Source organism: Culex quinquefasciatus, chromosome 1, assembly GCF_015732765.1.
Source record: "Culex quinquefasciatus strain JHB chromosome 1, VPISU_Cqui_1.0_pri_paternal, whole genome shotgun sequence".
Taxonomy (NCBI): Eukaryota; Metazoa; Arthropoda; class Insecta; order Diptera; family Culicidae; genus Culex; species Culex quinquefasciatus.
Window position 1 is genome coordinate 30,710,559 of NC_051861.1, and position 22,618 is coordinate 30,733,176.

General features: G+C 41.8%; 1 protein-coding gene across 1 annotated transcript; it reads right to left on the minus strand.

Annotated features, from left to right (window-relative positions):
* Nucleotides 1-3,429: 3,429 nt before the first annotated feature.
* LOC6044611 (inorganic pyrophosphatase) lies at nucleotides 3,430-20,765 on the minus strand. Its single transcript, XM_038267105.1, is given in 7 exon segments — nucleotides 3,430-3,664; nucleotides 4,067-4,152; nucleotides 4,154-4,174; nucleotides 4,234-4,419; nucleotides 4,421-4,652; nucleotides 4,655-4,897; nucleotides 20,449-20,765. Coding segments are annotated over 7 exon segments (1,074 nt in total). The 5' UTR covers nucleotides 20,723-20,765; the 3' UTR covers nucleotides 3,430-3,632.
* Between the last annotated feature and the right edge of the window lie 1,853 nt (nucleotides 20,766-22,618).

The window sequence follows — 22,618 nt, forward strand, 5'->3', positions numbered from 1 at the left end:
AAGTGTTTAGTATCTACGTCAATATCAGTTACCTTAAAATTAACAGGAACCTCCGAACGTTGGCAGCCTCTGCTTGGTTGATAGCCTGCTGGATCACCTCCAGCGAACGATCAATATCGGCAGAAGTTTCCGGGTGTTGATCATAGTCGATGTTGCTGTCGACCACTTGCTGAAACTGCTGCCAGTCAACGTTGTGGTAATCTTTCCGGGTTGGTTGCCGCTGCGGAGTAACGGAAGCTCCAACCTCCACAACCACCGGATAGTGATCAGAACTCAACTCTTCAAACACCTCAGGATGAGCCACGTTCTCAGCCATATTGGTAATGAAGAAATCGATGATTGAGTGATTCCCAGACCGAGCCCCTCGTTGGACGATCCGGACTCACAACGTTGTAGTATCCGTTTTGCAGATCGTTGTGCAGAATCACTCCGTTCCGATTCCTCCTGCTGTTGCCCCAAACTTCATGCTTCGCGTTGAGGTCACCAGCGATGATGTACTTTGCGCCCGCCGTGTCAGCTTCTGGATATCGCTCTTCAGTTTTGCTGCTGAACCATCTCTGGAATTCACCTGACGTGGGCAGTATGCAGCAATGAAGAGTACTGGGCCAACCGAAGTGGGAATTTCCACTCCAACGGCCTCGATGATGTCCAGCTTAAAGTGTGGCAGCCGGCGTGGCTTGAGATCACGATGAACAGCGACAAGCACACCTCCTCCTCCAGACGTGGTCCTGTCGAGCTGCGTCGCAATCTTGTAGTTTTGCAGATAAACTTTTTCACCGGGCTTCAGATGAGTTTCCGTGATGGCAGCTACGTCGATCTCCTTCTCGCGAAGAAAATCCACCAGCTCTAAGTTCTTCCTCCTAATGGAGCAAGCGTTCCAATTCAGCAGCTTGAGGGACCTACGATCCATACTGGATGACGAACGAGGTCAGCACTTCAATCTGCTGGGTCTTGGTTTTGCATCCACGCAGTGCAGCGGACATCTGTTTGAAAATATTGAGGAGTTCTGAGGTGTAAAGATCATTACCATTTTCCTCAACTGCTGGTTCTTGGGTTGGTCTTGGCTCCTGGCTGAAGCCCGGTGGTGGCGGTCTCGGCTCCTGCTGGAACCCGGCCGTGGATGATTCATCTCAGCTCTCTTCCTGGGATCCAACGGTGCCAAGTTCGGGACCTGGCGTCGCGGTTGAAGAGGTGGAAAATTTTGCTCCACCAGGGCTGGAGGAGTTCTACGACGCTGAGGCTGATTCTTCGTCGATGCTTGCTGCCGAATTTTCACGAACTCAGCTCTCTTGGGGCACTTTCGGTCGGTTGACGAATGCTCACCGTTGCAGTTGAGGCACTTCACCAGCGAATCTTGGATGCACTGGGACGTGATGTGCGCATCAGTACCACATTTGGCGCAACGACGCTTCAGGTGGCAGTTCTTACCTCCGTGCCCGAAGCCCAGGCAGTTGAAGCATTGTGTGACGTCACGATGCACTGGTCGGTATCGCTCCACGACACGATAATGTTGAAAACCGCTCGGATTGCCTTCAGCTCAGGAAGCGTCGTCGATCCCTTAGCCAAATGCAGCAGGTAGAGCTGGTCACGGTACTTGATGTCTTTGTTGCGTCGGCTCATTTTGTGCACGGCCAACACATCCAGTTTCAAAACTTTTAGCTCGGCAGCTAATTCCTCCACTGGCATGTCGTACAGACCTCTGACGACGATTTTGTACGGCTTATCCATGACGACATCATGGGTAAAGTACTCCGCCTCGTTTTCGGTCAAGTAATCCTTGACCAGTTGATAGTGCTGCCTGGATTGCACCAGCACCTTAAATCCGTCCTGACACAGACGAATGTTGCCTTGACTTTCCCAGACTTGATGAGTTCAACCAGCCCCGCACGAAAGTCGATCGTTGCTGCTGATTGCCGCACATAAAAGGAGGCAGTTTCTCCTTTCGCTGTTTCACTTCATTCTCCTTTGCTTCCGCTACCTGGTCCTCGTCAGGCAGTCCAGCAAACTTGTTGTTCTTCAATAGCTGCTCCTCGTGCGATGAAGAGTCCTCCTCCTCATCCATCGGTACAGCATCGTCGCTCTTTTTCGTCTTTTTGCTGTTCGATGTCACTTCCAAAAGCACCTTCCTTTTGGAAATTCCCGGTTTTTGGCCATCAGTTGAGGCCTCAACCTTCCTTTTGGAAATTCCCACTTTTTTGCCTGCTTGAGCCGCAGGTAGGGCAATATTGCCGGCGTTTTGCGCCGGGACGCGACGAGTCATGTTGATTCAGACGACCTTCACCAACGAATGCTCGGATAACAATGACGATTCTAACAAAAGATCGGAAGATTGTAAAAAGAGTGTTTTTTGTCAGTAACCCCTTCATGTTAGGTGATCAAAAGACCATTCCAACGAGTTCAAAGATTGAAGTTCTGACAACCCTATCAAAAGTTATAAGCACTTAAGTGTTATTTATAAACTTTTTAGAGACCGAATCTCATATATTTTGATAAAAACGTCGCCGGATCTTTAAAACAGAACAGTGTTCAAGGTCAAACACGAATGAAGGTTCAAAAGCAAACCAAGTTTGCCAGCGAACTCTTCACCAGGGTTCGATTTCAATGACTGAGGCAAAACATTAAAGTGAGTTTGTAATTGATATAAAATCATTTCATAACAAAGACCAAGGGTTTCCAAAAGCGTTTATTACTTGCCAGTCTGCCAATTAATTATTCAAATTACTGGTCCAAAATGATTAATTACACAAATTACTTAATTACTTTTCACTACGATAAAAAAAAAAACAAATAATTTATTTAAGTATTCATTTCTACGGTTCTAAACTAAATTATTGATAAACAGATCATTAAATAGCTCTTTCAATAATTATTCTGTTTACTTTGTTTTTTTCACGTATAATTAGTAAATAGTTTCGTTGAAAAAGTACAATTTAAACAAAAATCAATTACTGTAATTACTCAAAAATTACTTTAATTGCCAATGAATTACTTTAAATTACCCAAATTACCATTAATTACTAAGTAATTAAAGAATTACCTAATTACCAGTTAAAAATCAAGGTAATTATTAATTACTTGCCAGTCTGAGGCTTTGCAGGAAACCCTTGACAAAGACGAAGGTGAAAAATAATTTGCAGTCAAAAGTTCTGTCCACAAACAAAGGAAAACCGAAGCTTAGCAAGGATTAGTACATGTACCATTTGAAATTTATTTGATTGTAGACCTTTGAAACAAATAAATACCAAACAGGTATCCTGGAAGTGCATTTCAACGCAAGAGGAAAAAAGCAAGGAGTTGGAAAACCCTGGAGTCAAAACTTGAAGATGTTTCGACCTTTAAAACTAGAAAATGAACTTCTAACTACCCCCTCCCCCTCCTCAACCGCTAAAAAGTTACATGTGAATGGTACCAAAGTTAAAACAAAGAGTCCATAGTTCCATTCGAGTGCACTGCTTTTATTTTAAATGCTCATGTTATTTTACGGTTCTGTGACATGGTCTATTCGAGGAAACGTCCCTTCTAGGAATCCGGACGCCCAATTTTCTACATTTTCAAAACATTTTTTCTGCTCTTTCCTAATTAATAATACGTGGACACCGCTGATAAATAGTTCAAGTTCGGGAAAGCAAGTTTTACTTCAGCGTGATGTAGTGCCACTTGTCGACTGGAAATAGAAAAGAGAAAAATGTTGGTTTTAAAGTTGAGCCGGGACCTTGTTCGGATCAGTTAGAAAAGCAAGAAAGCGCAAACCACAACTTAAACATAAGATCATTTTCTTTACTCAACTCAACACCGCTTGTTAATCGTATACTACACTGGCCACCGCAACTCAGTTAAAAAGAAGAAGTCGTACAATAAATACAAAAAAGAAACTAAAATGCCAATCCGTCTGTTTTCCAGGTGTCCCCAAAACGATGACTTCTACAGCTTGGAGTAGGCATTTTCCTCGCGGAAGTGCCACTTGTGAACTAAAGAAGGATAGTGGGGAAAAGCAAACAAACCAAAGATGTAACGAAACCATGCAAGCAACGGAACCCAAATAAAAAAAGGTTTAAATGGTACTCACTGGCATCGCTGCGCGGCTCGGAAGTTCCGCCGCTGGAGCTCTTGGCCAGCACTTCCTCGGCGGCGTCCGCGGCCACCTGTAAGGAGAGCCTCCACCGTGGTGTTGAGGCTGCAAAACGAAACATAAATAAGCATTCGATCTAGATAATCTGAGTCAACTCTACGCACCAAGAAATGCTCGTCCCGTCGATCTCCTTGTTGATCAGCGTCAGCCAGAACTTGTGCGTCTCCTCGACGACCTTGTTGGCGAACGCGGCGTCCTTCGCCTCACCGTTGAACGCAAACTGGTTCTCCGGCTTGCCGTCCGGGATCTTGTAGATCTTGAACCACTCGACGGTGGCCTTCAGCAGGCCCGAACACCTTCTCGACGTCGTTGATGTCGTTCAGCTGGTCCGCCACCGGGTCGTTCACGTCGATCGAGATCACCTTCCAGTCGGTTTCACCCTCGTCGATCAGCGCGACCGTCCCCAGCACCTTGACCTGCACGACGTCCCCGCGCTTCGCCACTCGCGAGCCAATCTCCAGCACATCAATGGGATCGTTGTCGCCCTTGCAGCCGGTGTTCGGGTCCAGATGGTCCGGGTTTCCCAGGTCTGCGGGAAGGCGCCGTAGTTCCAGATGTACCCGTGGTGGGGGAAGCAGTTGGCCACGAAGCGCAGCTTGCCCTTCTTGACGTCCTGCTTGATCGGGTTGAGGCCCTCGCCCAGGCTGATCTCCATCTTGGCGTTGGTCCAGCGGGGAACCTCCACCACCATGTTCAGCACCGTCTTGGCATCGTTGGCGTACAGGGGAATGTCGTGCAGCGGCGAAACCGACTGGCCATCTTCGGTTTCTGTAAACAGAGAGAGAGAGAGAGAGAGAGAGAGAGAGAGAGAGAGAGAGAGAGAGAGGAAATAATGCTTTAATCGTTATCGATTCAAAACGTAGAGCCACTAATTTCAAAAGCAAACATGTCAAACTCGTAATTTATCGTTGATGAGTTAAAACGAGTTGTACATAGCAGTAAAATTGGTTAGTTATTGTTCCCTTTCCCTGGAAATAATAATGGTTGGCAGAAGGGAAAATTATAAGTCCGATTGAAGTTAAAATATAGAATTCACGTGTCTTCGGTGTCTTACAGAGAAATCATTTTATTTATTTCTAAGCTGATCCAGTCAAGGATATTGTTCACTAAATAAGAAAATTTATCCAGCTGGTATATCCACTGATATATGGGTCATTCCACCTGAAGTGTGCAAGAAAAAATGCAAATTTGAAAATTACCATCTCCGATTCTGCTCAAATTTGGCAGAGCTGTTGAGACTACCAAAACATGCAAAAATCCCGAATTTCATCCAAATCGGACCACCCCCTCCATTTTTGTACCCTCCCAAAAAATCGACTTTTTGGCGATTTTTGAGCAAACCTCCTAGTTTCAAACGGTGATAGTTCAGGAACCACAAATCTTAGAAGGTCGGTCTTAGACTCAATTTTGAAGGAAATTGGACGTAGAATCCATTTCCGTGATCATAATTTAGATTAAATTATTTTTTCAACCTATATTGCGCAATTGAAAACTTTAAATGGCCGTATCTCAAAACAGCCCTATTTATTTTTTAGATTTGACCTCACCATCGTATTCCCCGTCCGATTTTACATAAGAATCACTTATCGACAGAAAGGAATATGTTTCGATCCAGAGATATCGAATTTTAAAGTTTTGAGTATTTGAGATTACCTGTATTTGCTTTATTTGCCGCATCTGCTAGAAGCACTCGGGCGCGCTGATCAATAACTACTACCTGGTTATTTATTGAAATAAGATTTCATCTCAAATAATAATTAGCAAATTAAGCAAAAGTTTAATGTACACCACTGTAGGAAACTGCTGTAAACTCCTAAATTAACAAAAAAAAAATAGTATACGGTGAATTTGTGTGTTAGCACACAGGACAGAGCAAGAACGACACGCAAACAGGGCAAATGGAATTCTGCAAAGCTAGCAGGAAATTGCAATTGATCTTGTAAGTAACGATACATTATCGTGTTAAAAATTATAAATCAACATGAATAAAACTCTCGTGAAGCATAATTAAGGAGGAGGATTTCTGGAAAGTATTAAACTGAAAAATGTAAGAAAATCACAAAGATTAATCTGATTAAGATCAGATTCAGTGGTGTTGATTTCGACACCGTCCGAACAATAATCTTTTTTTTTGTTTCGAAATCTTGGAAGACGATACAGCTGCTGTCCACATGTATCAGAAGTATATGGTTTTGTTTTTGAAATTAATTGTACCAGAATTGGGTACTAAAGTCCTATGTCAATTTTTATGTACAACGGTAAAAAAACACGATTAAAAACCATTTCTGATCACTTTTTTTCATTTTAATGCAAAAATTTTTTTTGACAAGACAACATTTTTTCGATGGATCAACTATGGTCCCCTTGGAACGAGCTGTCAAGTAGGAGCTTTTCTGTCAAGAAGGACCGCGAGGTTAATTTTTCAAAATTGATTTAAAAATCCATTTTAAACTCTTTGTGCTCGTACATAGGGTCATTGTACTCAGAAAAATAAGCTTTATCGCTGTAAACAATAATATCAGCAATCTAAGCTTCATTTTAGGACCCAATTGGAAAAAAATCATCAATTATTCAGACGAAACTGGCTCACAATATAAAAATCGATTTAATATGATCATGCTCAATATTTCAAACCGTAAGGCAGATTTTGGGGTTTTTGTTGAATGGCACTATATCGCTACCGCACATGGCAAAAGCTCTAGAACCCATGAAAATTATTTCATCTACTACAGCCAGCTCTACATTTGTTCTTGCTTGAAATAAAAGAAGAAATAAAAGAAATAATTTGATTAAGTGGGAAGAAATGAAGAATTAGGAAAAATATAAAAATAATAGATAAATAATGATAAATTTTTGAAAATTGTATTCAGAAACTCTATAGCACTTGCAAATAAATATTAAAAGTTTATTTTACTTAATATGGTTCAATGACAGTGAGATCAGGAAAAACATTGCATTAAAAATTACCCAATAAATATTCCTTAAACAAAAAATAGATTGTTCAAGGTATTGATTATCTCCAAATCGTATAAAACTAGAAAAATAATTCATCTTACAGAATGCCAGGTAGTAATTATTGATCAGCACAACTGAGTGTTTCTAGCATATGCGGCGAGTTTAGCTAATTTAGGTAATCTCAAATACTCAAAACTTTAAAATTCGATATCTCTGGAACGAAACATATTTTTTCCGTCCATAAGTGATGTCGATAGAAGATGTAAAATTGGACGGGGAATACGATGGTGAAGTCAGATTTAAAAAATAAATGGGGCTGTTTTGAGATACGGCCATTTAAAGTTTTCAATTGCGCAATACAGGTTGAAAAAAAATTTTAATCTAAATTTTGATCACGGAAATGGATTCTACATCCAATTTCCTTCAAAATTGAGTCTAAGACCGAACCTCTAAGATTTGTGGTTCCTGAGTTATCGTCGTTTGAAGATAGGGGTTTCGCTCAAAAATCGCCAAAAAGTCGATTTTTTGGGAGGGTACAAAAATGGAGGGGGTGGTCCGATTTGGATGAAATTCGGGATTTTTGCACTTTTTTTCATAGTCTCAACAGCTCTGCCAAATTTGAGCAGAATCGGAGATGGTAATTTTCAAATGCTGTTCCGCTTTAGGTGGAATGACCCATATGCAGAATCTCGGTATGCATTGCAGCATGCTATCTTTGGGAAGAATGTTTAAGCAGAGCAGGGCACCAACAAATAAAAAAACTAACTTAATCCACCTATGTGGTTGGTGCCTTCCTCACCCTTTTCCAACAATGGGTGATATGTGATATGATGGGTTTGGACAAAATTTTCGTCTGATTTCGTTAAGTTCCGGAATACAAAAAACACACATGTCACTCAAGGGCTCATAAGTCGCATCTTAAGTGGTCATAGCATGAGACAGGGTTGCCAGATCTTCAATGTTTTAGACTCGTTGGAAGGGTCTTTCGATTACTTAACCAACGATGGGTTGGATGGTGGATCCGGACATTGTTTACATACATTTAAGTGAGATCCGGCTACAAAAAAGTAAATAAATGTCACTTAAGTGGTCATAGCTCAAGACAGGGTAGCCAGATCGTCAAAGTTTTAGATTTGTTGGAAAGGTCTTTCGATAACCTTACCAACGATGGGTTGGATGATGGATCCGGACATTTTTTACATACATTTAAGTGAGATCCGGCTACAAAAAAAGTACATAAATATCACTAAAGTGGTTATAACTCGAGTCAGGGTTGCCAGATCTTCAATGATTTAGATTCGTTGGAAAGGTCTTTTGATTACCTAACCAACGATGGGTCGGATGATGGATCCAGACATTGTTTACATGCATTTAAGTGAGTTCCGGCTACAAAAAAAGTACATAAATATCACTTAAGTGGTTATAACTCGAGACAGGGTTGCCAGATCTTCAATGTTTTAGACTCGTTGGAAAGGTCTTTCGATTACCTTACCAACGATGGGTCGGATGATGGATCCGGACATTGTTTACATGTATTTAAGTGATTTCCGGCTACAAAAAAGTAAATAAATATCACTTAAGTGGGTATAACTCGAGACAGGGTTGCCAGATTATCAATGTTTTGGACTCGTTGGAAAGGTCTTTCAATTACCTAACTAACGATGTATAACATGATGATGTTTGGTTGAGTTTACTGCCATTTATTCAACTTCCGAAAATATGCGAAAACACATTTTTATACATAACTTTTGAACTACTTATCGAAACTTCAAACAATTCAATAGCACCGTATGGGACCCTAAACCAAGTCGAATGCGACTGGTTTGGTCAAAATCGGTTCAGCCAGTGCTGAGAAAACTGCGTGACATTATTGGTCACATACACACACACATACACACACACATACACACACACATACACACACACATACACACAGACATTTGTTCAGTTTTCGATTCTGAGTCGATATGTATACATCAAGGTGGGTTTTCGAGCTCTTACTAAAAAGTTCAATTTTTGAGCAGGATTATAGCCTTACCTCAGTGAGGAAGGCAAAAAACCAAATGAAACCTCAACCCATCAAATTGAATGCCAGGAGATTTGAAATATTATTGTAGTGCAGATTCAATAAAAAAAAAACAAGAGATCCATTAGACACAAGGACTCCGATCTGATTTAGTTTTTCAATTCACAGACGGGAATGCCTCCTTATAAATTGCAACTAAAAAGGATCAATTTTCTTACTTCTGAGCAGTTCTCTACGGAATCGGTCTTTTTTCTTTAATTTTAATTTTTGTATTTTTTAATCGGGCTGAAACTTTTTTGGTGCCTTCGGTATGCCCAAAGAAGCCATTTTGCATCATTAGTTTGTCCATATAATTTTCCATACAAATTTGGCAGCTGTCCATACAAAAATGATATGTGAAAATTCAAAAATCTGTATCTTTTGAAGGAATTTTTTGATCGATTTGGTGTCTTTGGCAAAGTTGTAGGTATGGATATGGACTACCCTGAAAAAAAATTATACACGGTAAAAAAAAATTTGGTGATTTTTAATTTAACTTTTTGTCACTAAAACTTGATTTGCAAAAAAACACTATTTTTAATTTTTTTTATTTTTTTTTATGTTTTAGAGGACATCAAATGACAACTTTTCAAAAATTTCCAGAATGGGCAAAAAATCTTTAACCGAGTTATGATTTTTTGATTCAGTACAGATTTTTTCAAAAAATCGAAATTCGGTCGCAAAAGTCAAAGTAGTTATGTCACAGACATAACCGGAATGGCGTAGACTTACGTAAAATTTAGATATGTGGACATGTGGGTTTTCCATATATTAATTTGAAGAATTAGCTATATATATATATATTGGAAGGAACACCCATTCGAACGGCAAAGAGAGGAAAGAAAGATACGAAGGAATTTTAGCGAGCCGAATGGGGGAGGAGAGGGGCATAGGGGTTGGGGCGAGAGCAGCCTCAGAAAGCTGTGCAATCCGTCGCCCCCGAAGACCAAAATTTGTTCCTGAAATTTAAATTCAAATTAGCTCGCTGCCTCGTCCCGGGTGGGACGAGGGCAACTCTTTCAACACTAGAATTTGATGAGACGTAAATCTTTCAGAAGCGCTCGCCGCGAATGCGACGAGCTAGTTGGATGTCCCGATTGTTTAACAACCAAGGCTTGACCCACGAGAGGCTTTTCGGCGGAAGGCAGCAGGCGCGCGCCTCATCTTGTTGATGCCTTGCCCGGGTGGGACGAGGGATGGGGATTGAAGCACCTCCGAACCACAGCAACCACGAAAGATCCTAACGGTCCGGCCATCGAGAGGCAACTGGCTGACGGTGACGACGAGAAGGCGATGCGCACTTCTTTTCCAGTTCTGGTCCCTCTCTCCTGCTGCTGCTGCTCTGGGCTGAGCATTCCTGCTGCTGCTGCTGCCGGTCCGACGTCTGAGACGTGAATGATGGAATGGGCATTTTTTTTTTTTGCATTAAATCAAATTTTGTTTTATTTCATCGGTTTAAAATCCAGGGGTTTACAGAGTAAGGGATTCAGCACAACTGCTTTTCAAGCTTAGTTATTATGGTGTTCAAGTGAACTGCAATTTTAAACTAATTCTAAAGTCTACATCGCGCATTTCAGGCTGCTGTTTTTTTGAATTATTAAAATATCCTACCTACACAGAAAAAAATATGTAAATTTACACAGCACGTAATTACTGTTTCTTATGTAAACTCACTCAATGTAATGTTGAAATATGATGTAAAGAGTAAAAAGTCATGGAAATTACTCCAATGTAAATCTAAATCTAATGTAAATCATGAATCTAATGGAAACGTTGAACATGGAAACTCAAATCTGATGAATTTCTACCCGTGTTCGGCTTCCTGTAAATTCCTATTTAATGTAAATCATATATCCAATGTATTTCTGCCAAACGTTGACTTCAAAACTACCCGAACTAAAAATAGTAATATTTGGTTCTCTTCTATCGCTCTCATACTTCGCTGGCCCACTGCTTGAGCCTCGCCCTGAACAAGTTGATGCTTTAGCCGCTCGTTTATAAAATGCGAAGATGGCTCAGTCGGCAGCGGGTAGCAGCAGTAACACCGAACATTCTACCCGGCGTCCGTTCGATTCCAGTCCAGCGTTATTCCACTTGGCCGTCGACGAGAAAGCGTCCCCTACCTGTGAAACAACTTTTAAAATCATTATTTCCTTTTGCTGCCCGTTTCACTCATTTTAAAATAGAACATAGGCCACGCCCTTTTCCTACTGCAATCCAAGTCGAGCTTCTCATTCCCATTGGCCAATCAGAATTAGTTGATTTGAACTAATGTAAATTCAAAACTAATGTAAATTCCAAAACTAATGTAAATTTTCAAAAGTAATGTAAATTTCCAATGAATATAATGTAAATTTCCAATGAACCTAATGTAAATATACATCATTTATCATGATACCTTTTGGTACATGATAAATAATGTAAATTTACAGAAATATTTTTTTCTGTGTAGCTTAATCAGAAAGCACGCTGCCTTAAAACTAACACACTCTCAAACACTCAAACACACTCACTCAGGGGTACAATCCGCGGATTGACCCGTGCTCCGACACCAGCGCCCTGTTCCGATGCTTCTCGGCCAGTGAAGCCAGCCTCGCGTCGACAGGTTCGATGCTAGCGAGCCGATGGAGGTCAGAGGACCTTGTTCTCCAGGGCTGGTTCAGAATCAGTCGCAGGAACTTGTTCTGGATCACCTGCAGCTTCTTCCGGTGGGTCATGGCACACTCCTGCCAGACCGGGGAACCGTACAGCAGCATCGGAGCCACCACCATCTTGTAGACTGCCAGCTTGTTCTTCAGCGATGCTTTCGACCGACGGTTAATGATCGGGTACAGCTTCTTGAGCATCGCGATGCCCTTGATGATCCTGTCGTCGAGGTGGTACCGAAACAGCAGCTTGGAGTCGATCAGCAGTCCGAGATACCGAACGACCTGCGACCAGTCTACCTCCGTTCCAAGCACCTTCAGCTTTGTAGTTGGTTTGAGCCGATCCGTGTTGCGGTGGGGAAACACGATTGCTTGCGTTTTCGCCGCGTTCACGCAAATCTTCCAGTCGGAGAGATACCGCGTGTAGACATCCAGGCCATTCTGGAGTTTGGTGACGAGATGTCGGGTGTTCCGCCCCTCGTAGCTGATGGCCGAATCATCGGCGAAAAGGGAAAGCGTGCCGCCGCCGGGCAGAGGTGGAATGTCAGAAGTGTCCAGGTTGTAGAGCAGCGGACCCAGGATGCTGCCTTGAGGAACTCCAGCTGGGCAATCGTACGGGTCTGATACAGAGCTTCCGATGTTGACTTGGGCGGTTCTCCTATCCAGGTAGTCGGAGATCACCTGCACCAGGTAGGTGGGAACGTTGAACTGCATCAGCTTGTGGACCAGACCGTCGTGCCACACGTTGTCGAACGCCTTCTCTATGTCCATCAGCGCCATTACGGTGGTTTTCGAAACGGACTTGGCGCGATGGATCATTTTGGTGACTCTCTGCAGCTGGTGGACTGTCGAATGGCCCCGGCGGAAGCCGAACTGCTCATCCAGCAGGATGTTGTTTTCCTCGACGTGGGCAAGGAGGCGGCGGTAGATCAGCTTCTCAAACAGCTTGCTTATGGAAGACAACAAGCTGATGGGCCGATAGCTGGTCGGGCTGGACGGATCCTTGCCGGGCTTGAGTATTGGGACTACTTTGGCCCGCTTCCAGGCAGTCGGGAAGTATCCCAGCTCCAGGCAGCGGTTGAAGATGGCCACAAGAAGGGTTCGCGCTTTTCCCCCCAGGTGTTTCAGAACGATGTTGAAGATCCCATCGAAGCCCGGTGCCTTCATGTTCTTCAGTCCCTTCAGCCAGCCGGAGAGTTCCTCCAGCGTGATCTTTTGGTCGTCCGGCAGCACCCACGGCGTGTGGGCAAGTTGGTGGATGCTCTCAAGCACGGGACCCTCCATTGGGCTTACGATGTCACGTCCCAGGTTATGCGAGGTCAGGAAGTGACCCGCGATAAGGTTGGCTTTTTCAACGGGCGTGACGGCAAGGTCATCGGATTTCAGGGGCGGGATTGGTTTGGGTTTTGTTTTCAAGATCTTAGTTAGGCGCCAGAAGGGCTTAGAGTAGGGTGGGATGGACTTGAGGTGTTTTGAAAACTGCCGGTTCCTGAACTTTTCTACCCTGACCGAGACGATCTTATTCAACTTCTTGAAAAGAGCCTTCCTACCTGGGTTCCCAGTTCTTTGGTACTGCCTCCTAACCGCGTTTCTGAGGGACATGATTCTCTTGGTTTCAGGGTCAATGTTCACAAACTTACTTGAAACCTCGGCCGTAGGGATGAACAGGTCCTTGGCCTCGTTCAAGGAGTCCTCGAGAACTAGCAGGGCACGGTCGATGGCTTCCTTCGAGTCCAGCACCGGGTTCTCCTCCACCCGGTCGTCGACAAACTGCTTGAATCGAATCCAGTTGGCGCGATGATAGTTGTGTCTCCTCAGACGCTGCCTCTCGTTGACCCTGGCCTCCAGGTTGAAGATCACCGGTAGGTGATCCGAGGAGAGTTCGGTGAGAGCTTGGAGTGGTGTGCAAAACTCCGACAAGTTCGTAAGGGCGATGTCCAGAGTTGAACCGACGCCAGCGTGAGAGAAGAACGTCGGGCTCTCCGGATGCAGGACGACGTAATGGCCAGCTTGAAGATCCTCCGCAAGAACGTTCCCGTTCCTGTTGTTGCTTGGATTGCCCCAGAGCGAGTGCCGGGCGTTGAGGTCGCCGGCGATGATGAATCGTGGAAAGCGACGCGTCAGCTTGAGTAGGTCGTTCTTGTAGTCGGCCAGCGATCCGTCAACGATCCGACATTGCTTGGGGCAGTAGACAGCCACGACTGCGACTGGGCCCGTCGAGGTGTCGACCTCAACGCCGACCGCCTCAATGAACTTGGTCTGTAGACTGGGTAGGATCCGGAAGTGTACCAGGTGATGCACCAGGACAGCGACGCCGCCCTTTTTGCAACGCGTTCTCTCGAGTGTAACCGGAACGTAGTCTGGCACCCAGACTTTATCCCCCGGCTTAGGATGCGTTTCCGAAATGGCAGCGACTTCAATGTTGTTTGATCGAAGAAAGTCGCTTAGTTCCAAAGTTTTCCTGCCAATAGAGCAGGAGTTCCAGATGAGGATGCGGGTTGGGGTGTAATTATCCATAAACGATTTGGTAGGTGAACTCGAGGACCGCCATACTCTGTTCCTCGACTGTTTGGCATTGCATGAGCTTGGCATACATGATCTTGAAGGTGTTGAGGAGCTCAGCCGCGGTGAGCAGTTTGGTTCTCGGTCTGGGGCCATCGCCGGGCGGGTTGGGCTTGACTCCTGGAGTTGGGTCAAATCTCTGGAAGCCGGGGGGAACCGGATTCGGAGCTGGCTTAGGCCGCAGGCCCGGAAGCGGAATTGGCTCGAGATTCGGAACTCTGTTGCGGTTGGGAAGAGCTGGAAAGCTCTCCTGGTTGATTGGGGTTGGCTTCGGGCGACTGTTGTTCTTCCGGGCAGCCACGTTCTTCCGGAACTGAATAAATTCAGCACGCTTGGGGCAGGCACGATCGGTCGATGGATGATCACCACCGCAGTTGCAACACTTGGCCACCAGGATTTCAGCGGCACACTGGGCTTGGTCGTGGTTTTCACCACAGTTCGGACAGCGCGAGGCGAGAAAACAGTTTCGGCCGCCATGGCCGAAGTTCAGGCACTTCCAGCACTGCGTAACATCCCGATGGACCGGGCGATACTGCTCCCACTCGACCACCACGTTTGCGACGGCCTTGATTAGCTTGAGATCCTTCAGCGTCGTGCTCCCCTTCTCCAGGTGGAGGAGGTAGAGTTGGTCACGGAACCTGGTGATGGTCTCCTTTCGGCGGATCTTGTGGACCGCGACCACCTTCAGGCCACAGTCGGATAGGTAGTCGGTGAGTTCTTCTTCTTGCATCTCGTAGAGGCCCCTCAGGACCACTTTGAACGGCTTGTCCGCCGGGATGTCATGCGTGAAGAACGCAGCTTTCTTCTGCCGGAGGTACTCCAACACCGCGTTGAAGTGGGGCTTCGACGGCACGATGATTTTGAACCCATCCGTGCACAGCTTCATGGTGGCCTTGAGGCCACGTTTGATCAACGCGTCGAGGTCGGCCTTGAGGTTGCCCTCAATCGACCTCACAAAAAAAGGCGGGAGCTTCTCCTTCCGCGGAACGGTTGCCGGCGGTGCCGGTCCAGGGTTGGCGAGCGGCGCGAACGGATTTTTCGCCAGCAGGGGGTCACCCGGCGGGCCGGGAAGGGGGCTGCCCCTCCTCTTCTTCGTCATCGTAACTGACTTCTACTCCTTATCCTCCAAAACTTTTTGTGTTATCAACGAGCTCTTTCCACGTCAGCTTCTAGAGACTGAATGATGATCTGATGATGGAATGGGCTCTGGCGCACGTTCTTATGTATGATTTCGGCCCGCTACTTCCCCTCCTTTTTCGCGACCGACACTCGGTCGCGTTGCTCGGATGATTTTCCCCTCAAAATAGGTACTTGACATTCCCGTCCGTGAGTGGGAAGCGCTCATTTTGCTTGCAAAATCTCTGCATTTTGAAAACATTTTAAAACATTCAATTGTTTCAATAGTTAAACTATTTTGCCAACAATGAAAGTTTTATAGCAAATTGCTGAATAATTTTCGAATCGAATGGCACATAAATCGTGTCGATTCGATTAGAGGGAAGGAAGATATAAGCGTTTGACGGATGACGCAGTAATCCAGGGCCTTTGGCCCGGGTTTTTTGGAATGACACCCCAGTACCTTCGACAAAGACGTAAGTCTACGTCAAAATTTTTTCAACTTCAGTTTTCGATGTAAAATTGAATTTGAAATCAAAAAGCAACTAATGGTGTCTAAATATGAAACATTCGTGATATTTTCCGATCTTATCGAAAACAATATTTTCAAAAATTTTACACCAAGACAAACCTTCCAAAAGGGCGTAATATTGAATTTTTGGCCCGTTTTAAATGTTAGTCTTGATTTTAAATTTTTGAAAATATTTTTTTCGAAAACAATATTTTGAAATTTTTTAAATCAAGACTAACCTTTCAAAAGGGCGTAATATTGAATGTTTGGCCCGTTTTAAATGTTAGTCTTCATTTTAAATTTTTGAAAATATTTTTTTCGAAAAGATCGGAAAATTTCACGAATGTTTCATATTTTAACATTGTAAATCGGACCGATCAGTAGTGCGGTGCCTGTGTGGACGCTCAGTCCTGTTTTTTTCGTGCTATTTTCCGTCTCTTTTGTGTCGCTGTTCGAGTGCATGGGGTGATTGGATTTCTTCTTCTTCTTTTTTCATTTATTTTTGTTCGCGCGTTCGTTGGCCGATGAATTTTATTTTTGTTCTCTTTATATAGTTTTCGATAGAAACGATCCGATTTTTGTTTTTTGAGACAAGCAAGTCGTATTGCTGGATTAAGTCCTTTCCATATCATCGAGGATCGGAAGGCACGTCAACGGATATGTCTTAAGGCTTATGATATAAAATAATTTCAATGAATGAAGCCCTTCCTACATCACCGTTGATCGGAAGGCACGCCGACGGAGAATTTCTGGAGAATCGCGGTCGAATTCCCCGTGTTCTTACCACTGGTCGTGGCCAGCGTCGGTATTGATCAGCACGATAGGGACCTTTGAAAATTGCGAAGGGGTGATGATTGGTTCCTACTTTTCATCTGTGGTCCACGGAGCAATGTTTGGGGGTCCTGGTCAATAACGAAGTAGCAGCTACGGGTAGACACCAATGCTATGCTATGCTATGCTATGCTTCCTTTCGCGTGCGTGTGAAGGTGCGGCTGGCTCTGGCTGTCCCGATGACAGTCAGTTCCGATGACAGCCAGTTCGATTTGCGATGCCTTTTCGTTGGGTCGCAACATTTTTTGCGTCCGTTGTCGGTGTGCAACAACAACAAAACCTTATCATACCATTTAAGTTCGATAAACATTGTAACTCGTCGTTCGCAACGTTAACCAGTACCTCACTAAACATCAATCATTTAAAACTCGTTAAATCATCTCAAGTTAAAAATTGCACTGTTCAATCCTTCATTCATTAATTTCATATGATTTTGGTTCTATCTTTCCACAGTCGGCTGTCTAAGACTAAACCATTTCATTTAAAATTTAACAGACAAACGAGAAATGTCTCATCCGCAGCATCCGATTGCTTGCCTTGAGAATAAAACCAAAATACCGTTAAACAAACACTATGATTTTGGGTCGCATCATCATCTTCTATGATGAATCCTGACCAAACACCCTATCCTACTAACAAGTTTTCAGGTTCCTGGCGCTCGAGGGGTGTAAGCACAGAGTAAATCAGCTGCCCTAGTAGCAACCTGCGCTAACTAAAATTCCCGTCCCTTAAAATCGAGGTCTACAAACTGACATGGCGGGCGCCGTTGGTGGCCAATGACTGTTACCTATTCGCAACTGATCTAGTTTTAGCAATCATGGTGTTTTATCTTTTCAGCGCATTCATACATGCTGTTGATAAGGGAAACACCACTAGATCGTCGAAGCCTATGATCAGTAGTGCTGAAAGGATATTACGGTTCTGTTCAGCAACGGAGGGGCAACCATGGGTGATCTCTCATGCTCATGCTCATGCTATTTTAACATTGTAAATCGGACCATTAGTTGCTGAGATATCGACATCAGAAAATGATGGGTTGTTTGGGTGAGACTTAGAAAACATACATTTTCCTGTTTTTTGACCTTTGCATGGCAATATCTCAGCAACTAAGGGTCGTATCAACAAAGTCTGAAAAAGCAAAATATAGAGAATTTTCTTAAATAGCTTTTCAAAAATATTGTTTTCAAAGGTGGGCAATCATGGGCACTTGATTCAAAAAATGTAAAACTGCGACTATTTTGGAAAAAGTTACCTAGAAATGGCTTTAACTTGAAAACGGTGCACTTTATCAAAATTTCACTGAAGTATTTTTTGATTTCAAATTCGATTTTACATCGAAAACTGAAGTTGAAAAATTTTTGCGACCAAATTTCGATTTTTTGAAAAAATCTGTATTGATTCAAAAAGTCATAACTCGGTCAAAGATTTTTTGCCCATTCTGGAAATTTTTGAAAAGTTGTCATTTGATGTCCTCTAAAACATAAAAAAAAATAAAAAAAATTAAAAAAAGTGTTTTTTGCAAATCAAGTTTAAGTGACAAAAAGTTAAATTAAAAATCACCAAATTTTTTTTACCGTGTATAAATTTTTTTCAGTGTAGTCCATATTCATACCTACAACTTTGCCAAAGACACCAAATCGATCAAAAATTCCTTCAAAAGATACAGATTTTTGAATTTTCACATATCATTTTTGTATGGACAGCTGCCAAATTTGTATGGAAAATTATATGAACGAACTAATGATGCAAGATGGCTTCTTTGGGCATACCAAAAGCACCAAAAAAGTTTCAGCTCTTTTGGTGCCTTTGGAATTGCTCTTCTACGAAATTTAACAAAATAAAAGGAGACTTGGGAAACAGGTAGGAATCAACATTTAAACCGCGATTTTTTTTAAACTCCAGTCTTTTGAAAGAACCGTTTCAAGATGGCATGATTTTTGTTATAAATATAATTTATTGAATAAAAAAAAAAAAGTAGTATTAAATTTGTTTTTGAGAATTGAAAATGCAAATCCAAATAATAAATAATAGTAATAATCCCTAAAGTAAATGATTTTCTAAACAAAATTAAGGAAACTTTTCTTTGTTCAGCTGATCGTACATTAAAGTATTGCCGGAATATAAACTTGAGCATTTCAAACTGCATAGTTTGTAAAATATTGCCAAAAGTCTACTGAATAGGTTAGAGAATTTTGAAAAACAAATCCTTTTGTCCGATTAAACTTTACCGTTTATAGACTTTATAGATGAAATCAGAATGTAGAAAATCAGTTTGGTGTCTTCCGCAAAGTTGTAGGTATTGTTGAGGACTATTGAGAAAAAAGGTAAACGGAAAAATGGCCGATTTTTTAATTAACTTTCTATTCACAAAAACTCAATTTCCCAAAATAAATATTTTTTTGATTTTTGCGGTATTTTGATATGCTTTAGGGGACAAAATCCCGCAACTTTTGAGCCATAGAGAAGCATGGTCAAAAAATCTGCCGCAAAGTTATGATTGTTTGAAGAAAAAAAAAAATAGTGATTCTGGGAAAAACCGAAATTACATGCAAAAAGTTTTTTGACCTATTTTTTTAAAATAAAATTGAATTTGCAATCGAAAAGTACTGTACAGATTTTTTGATATAGGGCCCCGTTTTCAAGACATAGCCACCGAAAGTTTGATTTCAGCGAAATATTTGCAGTTTCCGATTTTGAAAAATACATAGTGATCATGAGTACCATTCCTTTTTTTTTTTTGAGAAATTCAGATTTCTTTTATAAAATTGTCTAAGAGACATTAAAAATTGGACCTCTGGTTGCTGAGATACAGTGGCTTAAAGAAAAAGAAACAGGAAAATTGAAGTTTTCGAAGTCTCACCCAAACAACCCACCATTTTTTAATGTTAATATCTCTGCAACTAATGGTTCGATTTTCAATTTTAAAATTTCTTTTTCAATTTCAAAATTTCATGGTATATTTCTGATTCGTGAAATTTCCTGATCTTTATGAAAACAACAATAGACAACAGCTAAAAATGTTTCGTTAAAGAAAAATCTTCATCCTGCAAAAAAAAAACTTCTACAACAAGTAACATTGAAAATCAAAATTTATAGGTGACAAAATTGCTAAAAGGTAAGTATTTTCTGAATCACAACATTTTTACATGTTCCACAAACGTTGACAAATTGCATGTTCCCCAGCAAATGATAAGGTAGGTAGTGTGTGTAGCGATCTAATCTACTGATAAGCACGCCCAGAACGAACGAAGCGACGCTCCACATTGATGATAAGGTTGGACAACAGATTCCCTTGTTGTGCTAAAGGTCACCCTCGTCCAACGCTAAAACCACCCTTCTAAACGCACCTTAAAATTGTGACGTTTTCACGTGTGTGCGAAACCAAAACAATGATGAAATAAATTACAGAAATTATACTACGCTTCTAATCAATTACTTTGAGGTTATGCAATCTGTGAATTAAAATTCACTTCCGCTTCACTGAACAAACTTGCGGCACGAGCGCCTACTTTGATAATCGAACTTTCATGAGCACAAAACCGGTTCCGCCGATCCAAGAGCTCACCGGATTGGGTTAATTTTAGCCCAAATCAACAAGAAGAGGACACAATTTTGTTTTCGCAAGAGTACTTACTGAAGAACACCCGGTAATCCGTGGAATTCGGGGCACCCCGTTCGACGATCTGGTACTTTTTGACGCCGGTCATCTTGATGAAGCTACTTCCCGTTGTGGCGGTGCTCACTAGCCTCTTCTGCTGGTGGAATCTGCTCTGACACTGGCGGAGATCGGATCGTGTGGCAAGGTGTGCTGTCAGCGTAGAACTGGATACCAGGGAGAGCGACCTCGACGGCTGGTGGTGGCGAAAACACCGTGTCAGAGAAAGGACTGCCCCTGTTCGTGAGAACATGTTTGGCCGATTTGCCACTGTGGTGGTCGTGCCATTTGGGCCAGGCGGGTGCCCCCTTGAACGGGACACGCGTACGGGAATTGTGGCGGAAGGTTTGAAAAGGAAGTAATAGTAAAATTGCTGAAAATATTTATTTTGTAAAATAAAATAAAATTTTGAATAGTAAATTAAATTTTGACAAAATTCAATACTCTAAAATACGACCACTTCAAACGCTTTGCGCGATTTGCTTCCAGTGTGTTTGTGAAGCCGGTTTTTGCGCCGGTAGAAAGTGACATGTGGCGATGTAAATGTACGGCTGGAGGTAAGCTCAGAGCACGTGGAGAGCTTGTAGTGGTGTGAGTGCGAGAAAGAGCCCGAATAAATGCGAGGCGTGAGGAAAGAACACAGCTTGTTAACAGATTGGACGAGTGATTAAAAATAAAAAATATGATTTCAGGATTTAATTTCGTTTTTAGCTGGGTGCTGAATAGTGGTTCGCAAAACGGCCTCAATTTTGAACTGTCAAAGTGGAACCAGTTTACTGTTTGCCAAAAGTAGAGAGTATTGTAATCAATCATTAAAAATTGTTGTTTTTTTTTTTGCAAGAATAAAAAATGTGTGGCTTTTGAGGACCTGGAGTTGCAGAAATCTTAAGAAAGTTGAAAGCGAGTTCGTTATTTTTTAACACTCCTCCGTCCAAGGCGGAAAAAAAGTTGGAACGCTAACTTCAACTCGCTGATTCTCAGCCAAAACTCAACCAATCTGGATGATTCCTTTTTCCAGAGATTTGTACGGATCTCCAGATGAGCCTAGAACTTTGCAGATCTCGATTTGATCAATCCTCTAATTACTACGACTAAATTAGTCGGAGCAACTTTTTTTCCGCGTGTTTTTCCGAAAAGCTACTCAAGCGGGAACATTTTTGCTACGCTGCAAAAATACAATAACTTTGCTAAAATGTTAGCAAAACCCATAAAATTATACATAAAAATTTCCGTTATGATCTCAGGATTATGATGAGCTTCTCAAATTTCCATTATTTTCTCAAAAAAAATCACAAAACTACGTAAAACAACAGAAAAAATAAAAATGCCTCATTTTATGACTAGAACTTTATGGCAAAATCATTGATCTCATTGATTTTTTTTTTTAAAATGTTTCAAGTGATCTAAATTATATGTTTCAGATTCAATATGGGTGTGTTTCTTCCTAAATACTAAAAATTTTTACCAAAACTACGTAAAATACAGAAAATTTTATACATTCCTTTAGAACTTTATTTGCTTCATGGTAAAATCATTGATTTATTTATGAAAACGTTTCAAATGATCTAAATTATAAGTTCCCGAATCATTCTGAGTGTGTTTCTTCCTGAATACAACAAAATTTTACCAAAACTACGTAAAATACAGAAAAGTTGATACTTTCCTTTAGAACTTTATGTGCTTCATGGTAAAATCATTGATTTATTTTATGAAAATGTTTCAAATGATATAAATTACAAGTTTCCGAATTATTCTGAGTGTGATTCTTACTGAATACTACAAAATTTTACCAAAACTACGTAAAATACAAAAAAATTGATACTTTCCTTTAGAACTTTATTTGCTTCATGGTTAAATCATTGATTTATTTTATGAAAACGTTTCAAATGATCTAAATTATAAGTTTCTGAATTATTCTGAGTGTGATTCTTCCTGAATACTACAAAATTTTACCAAAACTACGTAAAATACAGAAAATTTGATACTTTCCTTTAGACCTTTATTTGCTTCATGGTAAAATCATTGATTTATTTTATGAAAATGTTTCAAATGATCTAAATTATAAGTTTCCGAATCATTCTGAGTGTGTTTCTTCCTGAATACTACAAAATTTTACCAAAACTACGTAAAATACAGAAAATTTGATACT